The sequence below is a fragment of the Colius striatus genome, chromosome 1 (genome assembly GCF_028858725.1).
Source record: "Colius striatus isolate bColStr4 chromosome 1, bColStr4.1.hap1, whole genome shotgun sequence".
In the NCBI taxonomy this organism is placed as follows: domain Eukaryota; kingdom Metazoa; phylum Chordata; class Aves; order Coliiformes; family Coliidae; genus Colius; species Colius striatus.
Genome location: NC_084759.1, coordinates 24921275 through 24937859, shown reverse-complemented (window position 1 = coordinate 24937859; position 16585 = coordinate 24921275). Strand labels below are relative to the sequence as shown.

Below are 16585 nucleotides of genomic sequence, written 5' to 3'. Positions count from 1 at the left end.
AATCCTTTCTTGTAGTCACATACTTCTTGAATTATTTCTCTCCCAAGGTGTGAGCCCCAATGTGTTCAGCCTGAGAACAGGAATGCCCCTGGGTGTTGTGTATGTAGGGCACAGAGGAACATGTTCTGTCAGAGCCACACACCAAGAGCCCCCGGTGCAGGACAGTCCTGTGGCTTCTCCCCTGATTTTATGTCCAGATGTTGCTGGTCACCTACAGCACACAGGGCAAGCAAAGGCAAAGGGCTGGAGACCCTGCCTCTTACACACCAACGCTTGAGCTACCAGTTGGGATGCAGGGATAGGTAGGGACCAAGACGTAAGAAACTTGTCAGGACTGTATCATCTTCTGGGCAGAGGACATAGGACAGAGGGGGAGTTGTTGAGTCTTCTTCTCTGGAGGTCTTCAAAACCCACCTGGACATGTTCCTATGTGACCTGATCTAGGTGGACCTACTTCTGCAGGGGGGTTGGACTAGATGATCTCTAAACCAACCCCTACCATTCTATGATTCTGTGAAGGTCCTGTCCCTTCTGATATCCTTCCTGTGCCCACTGAGCTTCTGGGAGGAGCTCAGCCCTCGAGCACATGTGTGTGTCACCAGTGAGAGCAGGCAGCAGTTTCTAGCCACTGAGCACTGCTGATATCCAGAGCAGGATGGGTGTTGTCTCCTCCCCACAGATGAGACGGTTTGTCCAAGCCAAGGTCTGAACCCAGCACATTTCCTATGGTCTTGGGGCTAAGGGGATGACCCAGCAGACTTGGCCAGGCCCCACTGCATGAGGCAGCTCGGCACCCTGGGACCTGTCTGGAGCCTGGGCTGGAGAGAGTTGTTGCCCATAGGAAGTGTGGAGGGCTGGCAGGAGCAGCAGGACTCCTCAGCTGATCTCCTCCATGCCGGAAGGCACGTTCCTGGTCTCCCTGTTGCGGATATCGATATCCTCTTCCCACCATCTGTGCAAAACACCACCGCCACCACTTTGCAAGTTCTTTTCACTTTATTCCCTCATTAAGAGACCTCTACCTCCAGGCTCATTTTGGCCCCAGGGATGAAGAAGGCTGCCTGCGCCCATGAGAGTGGTATAGGCAAGGCACAGGGGCTGCTGCCCTCCTGGGTTTCCTCAGCTTTAGAGCCCCAGTCAGCAGAGAGGTCTGGAGAGCTGCCTGCAGATGGGGGTGGCTGGCTACCTGCACCTGCTGCCAGGCTCCTCCAATCCAGTGGGTTCTGTTTCCAGCCTCTCCTCACTATTCCCCCTGGTTTCCCATCCAGCCAGTCAGCAGAGTGCATCTGCTCCCCCAACACCCGCCCTGCCAGCCCTGTGTCTTTGCTGCAGCCCAGCACCTGAGACCTCACCGACCCAGAAGTGTGACTGAGCTGACTCAAAGAGTGATATTTAATGCAAACATGTCCAGAACATTGATCTGATATGCCTGTGAATACAGGCCCTTTCCAGCCTGATAATACTCTGCAGGTCAGGAAATTGCTGCCTGTTTAAAAGTACCTTTTGGGCTTTGGTAGGTCCATATCTTACTCTTGCACTTTCCTACCCCCTTTTCTTCATTAGGTAGAAATGGATTTTATCCAGATCACTTATTACGTCATCCAGTTTTGTGTTCATCCTAGTTTTGCAGCTGGAGATGTGGGTTCTAGCAGCCTCAGTTGTCAGCACTGTCCAGCACTCTACAATTTAGGTACCTTTGGCAGGCATCAGTCTTAATATACTCCTATGGCCTTCTTCTCACGACAAGACTATCTACCCTCCTGACAAGCATAAAGACAGGTAGAGCTCAGCTTCTCCCATCCGTGGCCCACAAAGGAAGAGTCTCATCCTACAGTGGAACCGTTTTTGGCACGTTGCTCTCTGGAAATGTGGTGAGTTCAGGCAGTGAGGCAGACAGGGAGCTGCGAGGCTTTGGGCTGTGGCTTGGGTGTCTTGCATTGCTGTGGTGAAGACAGACTGCCTGCTTAACAAACAGACACTGCCTGCTTGATGCACAGGGACTTCAGCTTCTCTTTTCTCCCTGCCAGCATCACATCCCCATCGTCTATTAGATGCTCCAAATGCCTTGGCTTCCTGAAAGAACTGGAGAAATTACTACAGGACATCCCACAGCAGACAGCTAGGAACTCCCCTGGGAAAAGAGGATGTGTTCAGGGATAGAAAACCTATGGAGAATGTCTATGCATAGCTTAGATATGGTACATAGGAACCTTGCTGGAAGTTTGCAGAAGTTCAGATAAGCAACTAGAACTTCTAGAGCCTCAGACTCGTAGGATGCATCTCTAGCAATAAAGGAAGCAGTGCCCAGGATCATGCCCAGTTCCTGTGAGAGCATTCTGACAGGCCTGGCCTGCATTTTGTCTACGCCAGATGGTGGTCTGGAAGCCTTCCCTGGGCATGTCTCTGGGCTGTGAGCAGCAGCAGCCATTCCCCTGGACTGTTTGCAGGCAGCCAGCCTTGGAACCACGCCTTGCCATGCCAGTTGATCTCAACACCTGGAAGTGTGACTGAGCATTTTAAACTTAATAGTGTGGAGTCCCTGATAACTGTGGTACCAGTGACCTTAAAAAGGAGTGAAGTTTCTAGAGAAACTTATCCGTAGGACGATGTATTAAATCTTGGGAACTTGGGTGATGGACTGCCTGTAGTTGTGTTAGACTGTCAGCACAGGAGTTGTGATTTAATGTTATTCTTTTAAAAGAAGAAAAACCTCACGTTTTGGTCCTTTGATGCTTTTGTAGGGCTGGGGAGCAGAGTATCATCGCCAAGATGTTACAAGCACGCCCTGCTGGATTGAGATCCACCTGCATGGACCATTGCAATGGCTGGATAAGGTGCTGACACAGATGGGCTCACCTCATAACCCCATCTCCTCAGTCTCTTAATCATCTCTAGAATTCCCTTAGGATGGATTCTGTGGCAGACAGTGGCTTATAGGATGTCCAGTGAACAGAAGCTTCTCTATGTAGATGTATGTAGATGTAAATATATCTATACATAGTCTCCTCTCCTCTTTTTTGTTTCTCTTTCACGCTACGTTTTGTGGTTTCTAGTTACTCTGATGCTGCCAGTACAATAAGTTTAGAAATTCAGGTGTAGCCTATCTGTTCTCTAGTACAAAATAAGCCAAATTCCTGTGAAAGTGTCAAATGTTTCCCGTGAGCATCTGCATTTCCCAGCCACGCCAGTAAACGGGGCGAATTCTCAGCACTTTCACACGGATTCAGAAACCTGGCTGTAGCTGTTCATAGTAGGTGAAATTCACCCCTCTGCAGGCAACCGAAGTCAGATCTCTACACCATTTATAGCCAATTTAACATCCCAATTTTGGGTCTCAAAGAGGACCTTAGGTGGTGCATGGGACTTTGTGTATAGAGATGACTTTTATCCAGTGAACCGAAGGACTGAACTGCAATTCCTGTTTGGCACCTAACTGCAAAGCACGACGGGACAAGAGATCCTGTGAGGAGCTGAGGCATCCCTATCTGCCTTAGGATGTGACAGGAGAGCCCTCAGGATGCATTCAGCACTGGAGCCTTATCAGAGCATTGTGGACACATCTGAATAGTCTGATGCTGTTAACACAGTAGTGTACGGTACTGCTGCACTGAAAAGCAACAAGCTCCTAAGGAAAAAAACATCAAAAGGAAATTTGAAATATATGCCTGTAAGTTTAAAAACTAACTAACGTCCAGTGCTTTTGTTGCAGAGTACGTGCATACTTGCATATGTATCCGGCATGTAAAATGAATCCTATCCATTATACAGTATTGATGTAGTTTGTTTTAAAGTTAGGACTGTCTGTAGTTAGGCTGCTGTGCTGATGTCAAGGGTACGTCTAAAAGGGACTTGGACTGTGATTCAGAAAAGGGAAATGAATTGTGCATTGAAGAACTGAGTAAGGACTTTTATTGTTCCTCTTGGGATTGTCTCTGTCTGGGGAACAGAAAGCCCCACACTCACAGGATGCCCTATGGAGGTGGGAGTGAGCCACGTCAGCCCCCTGTACTGGGACAGTCAGGATCTGACTGACAGAGAGGGCTTCTCTACCAGGCACTTGCTGCATCCCTGTGGATGGTTTCTCAGCTTACAGGCTTCCTCATTTATAGTGCGCTGGGCTCTCCTGCAGAGGAGGGTGAGGCAGGGCAAGCCACAAGAAAGCAAATAATGGATCTATGTGCAGAACTTTTTTCCAAGGCTCCTTGTCTGTGGTCCTTCTGTAAGCAGGGAAACCTATTGCTCATACTCTCATCCACAGAGTCAGTGTTACAAAATGCTGTTCTCTTGGTAACCTTTTCTCAGGAGGCAGGTGAAACTCTTTACTACATTTGGATGGTCCCCATGACCTTGCTGAAAGGGTAGAGAGGATTATCTGTTTCCAGCCATAATAGTTCACTTCAAACTGTTTTAAGTGCCAGAAACAGTGCTAACTTCTCTAATCATATTCCTCCTTAGAACACACCAGAAGTATACTGAGAAAAGAAAAAAAAGTATGTTTTACAGACTGTTTCGTTTCTTCTCCCATCATATCTGGTGCTACACGTTTTACTGTGTATTTAGAAGAGGATGCTTGAAATCTCCAGGTGCATCACATATGCAAAAGGAGTAATGTTCACTGGAAAGACTTTCCCAGTGGTTCAGATGCTATGTAATACCTGTTACAGGATGGTGATTATGAACAGAAGAATCAGTAGACTAGTAGGGTTACTTCATTTCATAGAATCATAGAATGGTAGGGGTTGGAAGGGACCTTTAGAGATCATCTAGTCCAACCACCCTGCAGAAGCAGTTCCACCTAGGTCAGGTTGTATAGGAACATGTCCAGGTGGGTCTTGAAGACCTCCAAGGAAGGAGACTCCACAACCCCTCTGGGCAGCCTGTGCCAGGGCTCCCTCACCCTCACAGTGAAATAGTTTTTTCTTATGTTTAAGTGGAACTTTTTGTGTTCCAGCTTCATCCCATTACCCCTTGTCCTGTTGCTAGCTACTATAGAAAAAAGGGATGTCCCAACCTCCTGACACCCACCCTTTAGATATTTATAAATGTTAATAAGATGCATCTTCAGCTGCCTGCAGAATCTGTAGGGCACAGAAGGATAAGATACTGCTGTTTGAGCAGCAGTAACAAGTTGTGTAGGAAATTGTGAATATGAAGAACCCTACTCTGTACCGTGTGGTCAGCAGTGTGACTGTGGGGCAGGAAAAGCTTTACAGTCTCCTGCAGCAATGAACTCTGGTAATAATGTTACACAGAAAGTCCAGACATGTCATTTTAGCAGACTTGAGAGAGATCACTTTGGAAAAAGACATTCTCCTCAGCTCCCTCTGTCATTGTCACTGTACCAAGGTACTGGTAACTGGGTTTTAGCATGTTTATCGCACCCTTTGTCCAGTAATTTCTCTGTTTTCATGTTGTTCATCCCTTTGCTTTCTTAGCAGCTCAGGACACAGAAAAATCACCTCTCCTGTCCAGGATCTATCTCTGTTCTTTGTCCTAGATTCTTCCTTGTCTTTTAGGCTGAAACTTCCTACCTTCCTAATATAGACAGAAGCCTAAGGGGTTGCTTGTAGACATTCCCAGCATTGTCATCGTCCTTGCAGAGAGCAAAGGGTGATGTTCTGAGGTGCATCTACTCTTGGGCAGCTCCAGAACCCAGTTACCTGCTGATGCTGCAGAGAACTGGATGGCCAGTGAAGAGAAGCAGGTTCTTCTGCAGCATCACTAGTTTCATCCTAAGGCATGTGTTTCAAGCAGGTGAAATACATTGTGCTCTGAGCGTGTTTCTGTCTTCCTATGGAGGTTAAGGGCAACTCAGGGTCACTGCTACATTGGACATACCCAAAAGTAGGTGAGAAGGGCCCAAGGGAAGATATGGTGGCTTTCCTAGCCTAGTAATGATGCTTGCTCAGTATGTGTTTGTGTTGTTTAACCTGAAGCTGGTAAATTCAGAGCAGCTTTCCCTTTCCTATATGTCTACTTTTGTAGTAATCCTCACACAAATAGGATTTGGCTTCAGTGCAGTCCACACATGCACCTCAATAAAGGCAGCCACCCTAATATTCCCGTACTAGTAAGTAAAGAGGCATTTGTGGAGCATGATTCTTCTGACCTATTTAAAATCTCTGCATGAGGATGAGATGAATTTTAGCAAATTTTAACGATTTGCTGAAAGTTACATTGAAGCACCTGATTGTGGGCAATCAAAGCTAACATCCATCAGAGTTGTTAGCCTCTGGAAGGGCTGGTACTGCTGTGTGAACCATTTCCTCTTTTGGTTGCCTCTGGGGACTTAGTCTACTGTATGAGATGCTGTGCAAACACAGCAGCTGACAGCTCCTTCCCAAGAGAAGTGGAGAGATCACAAGGGAGAAGCGGCAACAGTGGACGAGGCAAACAAGTAAATAGGAAGGTGACCCCTGCCCAGGTGCAGTGATAAAAAGTAAGACTAAAAAACTGGTCATTTCTCTTTCTTTTTGAACAGTCTTTGTTACAGGCTTCCCTGGTATATGTGAACTGAGCTCAGTTAAAAATTAAGGTTTCTCATAATTGACAGCAATGTGACTTTGTATCTAATGTCTCCCCATTTCGGAAGGAAATACTTTCTACTGAAAGGTCTTCGTGAACCCATCAAGCTGTAGTCAATTTAAAGCCTTTAAATGTACTCATTAATACTCAAGCTTTGGAGATATGCTTCCTCAGAGATTTAAAACCACTTAACGGAGACTATTATGGAAGGCAGATTTGTTTTAAATGGGGTGGGTTTTTTTTGAGCCATCAACAGTTCAAACCCTCTTGAAAGTTTCTGTGGAGAAGTACCATGCATCAGCAGGCAGCAGTGGGAGTTTGAGCAGTACCATGCATCAGCAGGCAGCAGTGGGAGTTTCAGCTGGCGGAGGCATAAAGCACATTTGTCACGGTACGGAGACCACTCGTTTTCATCTGAAGTGGCCAGGAGAAGAAGACAGCTTAACTGCTGCCAGTCCTTCCATGTCTCCAGCAGGTACTGTGTCAAGACTTTCCCTGAGCAGCTTTCCTCATGGTCCCTGCCTCGAGGATAGCATTGCACTTGGTGCCCTGGAGAGATTCCTTCCAACTTATGTTATTCTGTGGGTCTGTGCAGAGAATGAACAGCTGGTTGCCACAGGCCAGAGCTCTCTGTCAGAGACTGTTTAAGGACAAAGCATGTTTATCCTCAGCTATTTCACCATGAGCGCAGTGCAGGACAGAGCTATGATGCTATGTTCTCTCAGCATAAAATCAATCAACACTGCAAACATCTCTCACTGTAAACATCATTTCTACTGCACAACTCTTTAAAGTGGAGAAAATCAGGTGTTTGTGACTGTAACTTCATCTAATCTGCCCTTCTTCCTGTCTTACAACACTTGGCTAATAAGCTCTACAAGTCAGAAAGTCTCACCAGTGGTGGAGGAGTTGCACAAACAGCTGGATTTACAGAGGCAGAGACTGCTTCTTGGCTGGATGGAAGTGATTTATAGAGAAGCTTGATTGAATTTAATACCTTTGAATGGGTCTCAAGTACAAGGCCAATCTTCTTGGCTCATGAGAGGCTTCTCTGGTGCAGCTATAGCTTTCAGGAATGCTTGAGCACTACCTGGTGCTCAGTACAGGAAAGAAACATTACATCCTCTGTACTATTCACCTCTGCCCCTGGCTCCTCATAACCTAACTTATTAAAACCAAAACCAAACACAATTAAGAAAGATTAATGAGTCATAGGATAATTAAATGCCATTTTTCAAAGTTGAGAGGTGCTGCCCAGAATATAGATTTATATCATCAGAAAGGTACCAAACATAATGCATCCCACGTGCTCTCCAAACCAAAGGCTCCTTGCTCTGCAGAAGCCTGGAGAACAGACTGTTATTTGAACATCTGAACTCCAGCCCTTTTCAGAGAGTGGAGACTCCACTGAAGGGACTGAGGGGGTTTTTATTAAGGACTTCAGAGTTCACAGTTGGTTTCAGGAGCCAGAGATTGCACTGAGACGATAAAGGGACTGGGGAGGAAGGATGTGCTCAGTGGTCATTGCTGGAGGCATCAAGACAGGATGTGCTTGGGCAGCCATTGTGATCACTGCAGCTTTATGCCTTCACACTAATCATCAAAACCTGTTTTAGGAGCAGCTTGGAGTATCACAGTCCTTGAGCTGGTGTGTGCTACACACACAGCCTGGCTGAATGTGCCACCCTCCTGCTGCAGCCATTAGATATGTTGGGGCAAATGGTGTCCCATGAGATCCAGGGAGGCTCTGGCTGCACCTGAGAACTGCACTGGCAAGATGGCCCTCTGCCTTGCTGCAGGACAGCAGGCATTCAGGGCCACTCTAAGCACATCCAGTGTGTGCTCCTCAATGTCTGACCAGAACCCACACGACTGAAAGGCACGGATTCTCCAGAGCATCTGCTCAGGAACTGCAACAGAGCAGTTCACGCCCTGCACAGGTGGGAAACTGCTGTGCCCAGAGGAAGGTGCAGTCTGCAGGAGCCTTCACAGGGGCTCCTGGCTTTGAAATTGAGCTGTAACAGGAACTAAGGCCGGACAAGTGCTCCCCTGAGAGTGACTGTGAGCTCAAGTCACCATCAAAAAAGAGCCTGACAGAGTCAGTCCCACCTTGCAACAGGGAGAGATTCTGTGAGACTTTAGGTCTGTGAATAAAAAGCTCCTGAACCTGGAGGCTTCACTGCAGTCACTGACATGAGGCTTCTTCCTAGGGGCAGCACTGGCAGTACCTTTTGGCAGGTCACAGAAAGCCTGAGTGGGCATTCAGCCTGTGTTCAGCAGGGTGAAACCACTTCACCTCTCCAGCACAGACACTTCTGCATGTTGTGCACCAGCCCAAAACACAGCCTTTGGTGTGTAGCAATCATCTACTCTTAGGATGCCCCAGAGTGGCCAGGAGCAGCCAGAATCCTGTCACCTGCTCACCCCAGGGCTTTATAAACAGCTTGCCTGGGCGTGCCTTACCTTAGATTGCCATATTGATGCCACACTTCTCTGCCAGGGAGCTGAGGGTGCTCTCAAGAGGACACCTCCACTTGCCACTGGGCCGCGCTTGCAAATGGTGCCTGTACAGAGGATGAGGTGAATTTGCAGGCCGTGGCTCTTAGGCAAGGTACACATAACCACTACGGCCTCCAGAGTCAGCTCCTCTTCCATTACACCCAATGTGAACATTTACAGCTAATTATGAACACTTTTTAGACCTTCAGTCATAGTGTTTTTACTATCCATGGATGCTGCTATTTTATATTTCATGTAAGTATTCAAATAATATTGTATATGAATAGCATAGGAGGAAATAGACCAAGCAGTTAATAATTTTAAGTACAGACCTCATCAGCAAAGAAAAGCTACAACAACAAAAAAAAACCTGACTCCCTGCACTTTCACTAAAGTGTGTGTTAAGTCTTAGTCACATCTGAAGGAAGCTTCACAAACGAGAGCAAGGGAACAAACATAACGGTGAGCAGAGCTAATGCACATGCAGATACATTCTCTTTGCTTACTCAAGCAATTGGAATTTTTAATTATTTATAATACTCAAGTACAAATGTACCACAGCATACTTTCTGCAGGGTTCGCAATTTAATCCCTCGTTTTATTATTGCCAGTGTTACAAATGGGGCTGAGAAGCAACACAAAGTGAAAAAACAGGCCTTTTTGTGTGAAGCCGTAAGGTTGTCAAATTCTAGGCAGCCAAGTGGGCAAAATGGTGGATTTGAGCAAAATGGGGTTTTTTTGGTTAAGTATGAGTTACCAGTCTGGTGCAGAAAAGCACTGAGACTCATAACCTTGATTTAATAGCATCATTTCTGCCAATGAGCAATTCTGCCTTCTCTTTCCCATCAGAATCAAAGCAAAACACCTGCACCATCCAGGAGAAAGTAGTATATTCGCAGTAAGTGATGTTCTGTAAGACAGTATCTTATAGCTCACTGTATAAAAGAAGGCTACCTGGACTCCTCCGTCTCATGAGAACAAAAAATCTCAGACATAATTTCTTCAGGAGCCTGAGAGGTCAGGGCAGCTCAGAGTCCTCCCACCAGCCCCACAGTACTCTTCTCTCATGCCCAGTCATGTTGAGAAAGATACAGCAACTGCCGATCAAGTGGACATTTTCACAAGCATTCCTCCTGCTGCATTTGATTTGAAGCATTCTGGAGTCAACGTATTTAGTCTGATGTTTGAACAATACACTTTTTACCACACTCCATTTTCTTTGGCTGGAATTATTCTATTGTAAAAGGGATTATTCACGTCTTGTGTTTTACTGTTAATAAAGATATTTCTGACTTAAGAGCTCTTTCGGCTGTTGCCTCTCCTTTTTCTCTTTGAAAGAAACTGGCCCTGGAAAGCTGTAGGTCCAAGTCTGAGCACCAGTGACTTTGGGAACCAGAGCATTTAGGAAGTCTTTATTCATACAAGTCAGTCTTAGGCAGGAAGAATCAGCCATTTCACTCAACGAGTAATGGGACAAAGCAATGCTCCCAGCAGAATGGGATGCCAGACCCTATAAAATAGAGTTAAAATTAATACAGCATAAAATCTGGATGTAATAAAGCACACACATCCCTCACTACCCTGTGGCAGATGAAGGGTGTGAGGGTGATTGGGCTGATGTTTGCAGGAGGTGGGTGACAAGCAGCCACGCTGCTGCCCCCTGGCAGAAGCCCCAGCTATGGGCCAGCCCGGCATCAGTAGGAAGACAGACTTGCAGCTGTGCTGCTCTCACTCGGCCCTGTCAGTCCCTTCTCAACGCTGAGGCTTTGCTTTAAAAAAATGCTTATAACCAGATCCATTCACCTAAATGCTTTCATAAGCTGGCCATTTAAAACAAAAGCAAAAACTTTAGTCTACCAATTTCAGCCAGTGAGATTTCCCCATATATTCTGACACATTAAAAAGAGTAATTTGATTTTCCCTAAAACTCAAATAGCTTTATGTAGCAAGAGCCTTGGAGCACAAAAAGTTTTAATGTCACCTAGTCAGAGCTAAAAAACTAACCCCAGATCAACATGCAAATTTAACAGAACAAAAAAGAACAGCCTTTGTTTTGGTTTTTTTCTTTTCAAGAGAAAAAACAAGATTTTACTCAAACATGTATTGGTCCAGAATTGTTGATACAAAGCTTTTCCATTTCTTTAAAAAGGAACAACTTGCACAATACTAACTACAGTAAAGTCCCTACTGAACAAGTTCTATATGTAGACAAAGCACAGCTTGCAAAAATTCTTAAGACTAACATATACCCTGAGGAGAGGTTATGCAAGATCAAAGGAGAACTTTAAATAAGCACCTACACCAGTCAGGTAACCTCTACTCAGAAATGTGGTTTAATGTGAAACTTTGTTTTAAAAACAAAACCTGGGATTCAACATTTACATAATACAGTGTTTGGATTCTTAAGCCAATCAATTGCAAAATCACCTGGGTTGGACAAAAACCTGAGAAGTCTGGCACTAGAGCTGACCAGATACCAGATGTCTTAATAGAAGAATTCAAACGCCTGTTTTCTCAGAAAGCTACATAAAGGGAAAAAACGCACAGTAACATTTTAGCTCTTGGATGCATTTGCTATTAGTAGTTAAAAGCTTTAAAATTTAATCACTTAAAAAAGAGGGATATTCATTCACAGAAACACAGAATGGTAAGGGTTGGAAGGGACCTCTGGACATCAACCAGTCCAACTCCCCTGCAGAAACAGGTTCACTTAGATCAGGTTGTACAGGAACGTGTCCAGGTGGGTCTTCAAGATCTCCAAGGAAGGTGACTCCACAACCCCTCTGGGGCAGCCTGTGCCAGGGCTCCCTCACCCTCACAGTAAAATAGTTTTTCCGTGTGTTTAAATGGAACTTTTTGTGTTCCAGCTTCATCCCATTACCCCTTGTCCTGCTGCTAGCTACTACAGAAAAAAAGGCATTTCCCAACCTCCTGACACCCATCATTTAGGTATTTGTAAATATTAATAAGATCTCCCCTCAGTCTCCTCTTCTCCAGACTACACAGCCCCAGGTCCTGCAGCCTTTCCTCGTATGAAAGATGTTCCATTCCCCTGATCATCTTGGTGGCCCTGCATCGGACTCTCTCCAGAATTTCCCTGTCCCTCTTCAGCTGAGGAGCCCAGAACTGGACACAGGACTTCAGATGATGCCTCACCAGGGCACAGTAGAGGGGAAGAAGAACCTCCCTTGACCTGCTGGCCACACTCTTCTTGATGCATCCCATTGGCCTTCTTGGCCACGAGGGCACATTGCTGGCTCATATTTAGTTTATTATCAATCAGGACTCCCAGGTCTCTCTCTGCAGAGCTGCTCTTCAGCAGTTCAACCCCCAACCTGTACTGGTGCATGGAGTTGTTCCTTCCCAGCTGCAGGACTCTGCACTTGTCCTTGTTGAACCTCATGAGCTTCCTCTCTGCCCAAGCCGGTCGAGATCCCGCTGAATGGCAGCACAGCCTCCTGGGGAATCAGCCAGTCCTCCCAGTTTGGTGTCATCAGCCAACTTGCTGAGGGTACACTCTGCCCCTCATCCAGTCGTTGATGAAGACATTGAACAAGACTGGCCCCAGAACTGATCTCTGTGGAACTCCACTGGCCACAGGCCTCCAACTCAACTCTGTGCCATTGGTCACCAGCCTCTGGGCTCTGTCATTCAGCCAGCTCTCGATCTACCTCACTGTCCACTCATCCAAGCCACACTGCCTGAGCTTTCTTTTGAGGATGTTGTGGGAGACAGTGTCAAAAGCTTTGCTGAAGTCAAGGTAGATGACATCTGCTGCTCTCCCCTCATCTAGCCAGCCGGTTATGCACTCATAGAAGGCTATCAGGTTGGTCAGACAGGATTTCCCCTTGGTGAAGCCATGTTGACTCCCCCTGATAACCATCTTTTCCTTCATATGTTTAGTGATAAGTTTAGGGATATGTTTAGGGATGAGTTGTTCCATCACCTTTCCAGGGATGCAAGTGAGGCTGACTGGCCTGTAGTTTCCTGGGTCATCCTTCCTGTGTTTGACATTGGCCTTTCTCCAGTCCTCAGGCACCTCAAGTGATGTGCCTGAGTGATGATCAAGTGATGATCAACATGATTGTTTAAAAAGATTATTTAAAAAGATTGTTAGGTATTTATAAGTGTTGATAAGATTCCCCCTCAGTCTTCTCCAGCCTAAACAGCCCCAAGTCTCTGATCTGCAATACATCTGATGTATTCCTCCTCTGCCCTCCTGAGACATCTGGAATATTGTGTCAGTTCTGGGCCACTCAGTTCAAGGACAGGGAACTGCCGGAGAGAGTTCAGTGCAGGGCCACAAAGATGATGAAGGGAGTGGAGCATCTCCCTTATGATGAAAGGCTGAGGGAGCTGGGGCTCTTCAGCTTGGAGAAGAGGGGTGATCTCATTAATGTTTACAATGTAAAAAGCAGGTGTCAGGAGGATGGAGCCAGGCTCTTCTCGGTGATGTCCAATGATAGGACAAGGGGCAATGGGTACGAGCTGGAACAGAAGAGGTTCTAAAGAAACACAAGGAAAAATTTTTTCACTGTGAGAGTGATGGTGCACTGGAACAGGCTGCCCAAGATAGGTTGTGGAGTCTCCTTCTCTGGGGACATTTAAAACTCACCTGGATGAGTTCTTGTGTGACCTACTCTAGGTGGCCCTGCTCTGGCAGAGGGGTTGGACTAGATGATCTTTTGAGATCCCTTCCAATCCTTAAGATTCTGCGATTTCCACCTTTAATTGTTTTGTTTCATGAGTAAGACTCCACAACAACGAACTCTACAAACAAGGTCTGACTCTCAGTTGCACATTCCATCTCATTCTTTTGCCATTTATCTCTTTTGTAACTTTTAAGTTACAAATTCTTTTACATGCTTGCACAGTGAATGAAGCATTTCAAAACTACTCAAATGGCAGATAATGAATATATATAGCAGGAGGATCACCTCATTTGCACTTTTCTGAGCCACTGGATGAACTTCTTGATGGCATGTTGTCTTTGTCCTCAGTGCAAGATTCTACTGGACATAAGTTTCTAATATCCCTGAGCAATTGTTTTTAGGCCATGCCACTTGACTGGCTCAAATTCAGGACTATTTCACAACTTCCACAGAAAGTAACTGACTTCCTTCAATGATTGCCATCAAAGAGCAACTTGCTTAACACTTAATCCTTATATAGAAAAATGTTAATTTAGTGGAAGACTTTGGTAGGAAAAGGGTGTACAGCTAAACATTAATATAAACAAATTTCTGTTAAAAAATTAAACATTAAAATTAAGTTTTAAAAAGAATTAAAAAATTGAGTCCTCCAGATTTGCTCACGTTTGCAAACACCCAAGCAGCTCAAAACCTCAAAAGTGCAAACAAAAAACAAGTAAAATACCTAATGGCAGCAACTTTCAATTTCCTTTAAACACGGAGATTCTTTGTATTCATATAAAATACACATCCTCCTGCAGCACCAGACTCTCTGCAGGTCACTCATCTGTTCTGATTACCCAGGTGTTCCTTGAAACTGTTGCTGCCTTTGTTCCAAAGCCTGCTGACTTAACAGCTGCTGTTGTTTCTGCAGAAACTGCACTACTTCTGGACTTCTGAGCAGAGACTGCAAGAAAGAGAAAGAGGACTTCACTTTAAAGATCTCACACATATTCAATAGCTACCACAGTGAATATTTCTCTATTAAATGAACTTGTGCATTACTGATTGTTCTGGTTTGACCTTAGCAGGCAACTAAGCATCACACAGCCTCTTGCTTGCTCCACTGCAGTGGGATGAGGCACCGCTCAGCAACAGCTAAAACACTGCAGTGTTATCAACAGCTTTCATTACAAACCCAAAACGTAGCCCAATAAGTGCCACTGTGAAGAAAATTAACTGTAGCCCAGTCAGTACACTCACAAAATTAAGAGTTTAATTAAATGCTGAAGAATTACAAAACATGCTCGCGAAGACCATCTAAAAACTGTTTCAGGACACCAGTAGGTAACTGGACATAGCACTAATAAGCCTCCTGAAAGTGGATCCAGAATGTAGAGAATCTACAATAGCACAAAAGCCATAAAGATAGCAAATAGGAGTCACCTACTGATATACTGAAAAAAAACTTTCCAATTGTGCTTCAGTTTTGAGCCAGTTTCTACATTTCCCATTGCATGATAGCTCAAAAATACTGTAATAATAAATGAAATACTAAAATTCTACATATAACTCTTCATGTGCCTGTCAGTGTTCAAGCAGGAAGAACTTTTTCACTGAGATCATTGTTAGACACTGGAACAGGATGTCCAAGGAGATGGTGGAGTCAACATCCCTGGAGACATTTAAAAGCCGTGTAGAAGAGGTGCCGAGGGACATGGTTTAGTGATGGGCTTGGCAGTGTGAGGTTAGTGGCTGGTCTCCATCTTAAATGTCTTTTACAACCAAAACAATTCTATGATCTGGATGACGTTCTTGGTCACATGGTTGAATTGAAGGTGCTCCTACAATGAGCAAGGAGTTGGACTTGATGATCCTTATGGGTTCTTGCCAACTTGAGATACTCTATGATTCTATGTTCACTGGGCAATCAGTAATTTCCCAGCACTTGATTACAGCAGTCCAGCCACTAAGACTGTCTAAAAAAACCCCTCTGCCTTCAGTCAAAAGACAAAAGTGTCTAAAACTATTTGCACTTGGCACCCAGCTTGAACTTGGAGTCTGTGACCCACCTCTGGTTGTTCAGTCTCATTCCTATATGGTAGCAGCTCAAGTGTTTTTAAAGTGAAATGGCAAATTAGGATGTGAATAGATCCTTGCAAAAACTAATGCAGGAAAAAAAAGGTTATTTTTCAGCTGAATTATACATGATCACTTCACTAACGCAACCAAAGAGGTATGGTACTGCACTTCTGCAATCCAGATTTACATTCAAAAGGACTAACAACTTGCAGGGAAAGGTCTTAAACTTCATGCTATTGAGGACAATTCTGCAAAGATTTTAATTGAAAACAACCATTCAGCATGTAACTTACACCTACAGCAGCACTGAAAGCAGCTACTAATAACCAGGAAGCTCACTGAAGAGATGAGTAGCCACTGTCTCCTTACTGAACATTAGCTTTAACAAGCCACTTAAGTGCATGGGGCACTTGTGCAGTAAGCAGCTCTTTATCTGCTGCTGTTTTGTCACATTTAGGTGCTTCAGACTCTCCATCTTGCAGTCCCTGGCCTCTGCTTTCTACACCCCTGCCCAGTTCAAGCTGCACATTCAGGCACGCAGGGAGAACCACAAAAGCCTCTCCTCACAGAGATTAAGGAACTTATGAGCAAGCACACAGGAACTGGCACTTCTAAGTGAAAAATCTGCTGGCAGCTACCAGTAACAAGCAGTAACTTTCACATGTGGGAACACAAAGTATGGAACAGCCTTAGATGCAGCAGGCCATAAGAGATCCGAGTCGCCACATAACTTGTGAGGTGTAGATATGCATAAAACAAAGAAGAAATTCTAAAAGAAATTAATACTGAATGAGGGAAACCAAGTCAAAGCAAAGATAGAGAAGCAAGAACCAGATAAGGAGAATCTG

At 45.1% G+C, this 16585-nt stretch overlaps 2 protein-coding genes across 4 annotated transcripts in view; one reads left to right on the top strand and one right to left on the bottom strand.

Moving 5' to 3' along the window:
• The window catches only part of SMAD9 (SMAD family member 9), a 46007-nt gene extending 35695 nt beyond the window's left edge, over nt 1–10312 (top strand). For all 3 annotated transcript variants that reach the window (XM_061993870.1, XM_061993854.1, XM_061993864.1), the window contains one exon: nt 2742–10312. In XM_061993870.1, coding sequence (XP_061849854.1) covers nt 2742–2885 — 144 coding nt within the window. In that variant the 3' untranslated portion in view covers nt 2886–10312. The remainder of the gene's footprint in view (nt 1–2741) is intronic.
• A 759-nt stretch (nt 10313–11071) lies between these two features.
• RFXAP (regulatory factor X associated protein) overlaps nt 11072–16585 on the bottom strand; it is a 36368-nt gene continuing 30854 nt past the window's right edge. Inside the window, exon 5 of the mRNA XM_061994329.1 lies at nt 11072–14622. Coding sequence (XP_061850313.1) covers nt 14512–14622 — 111 coding nt within the window. The 3' untranslated portion in view covers nt 11072–14511. The remainder of the gene's footprint in view (nt 14623–16585) is intronic.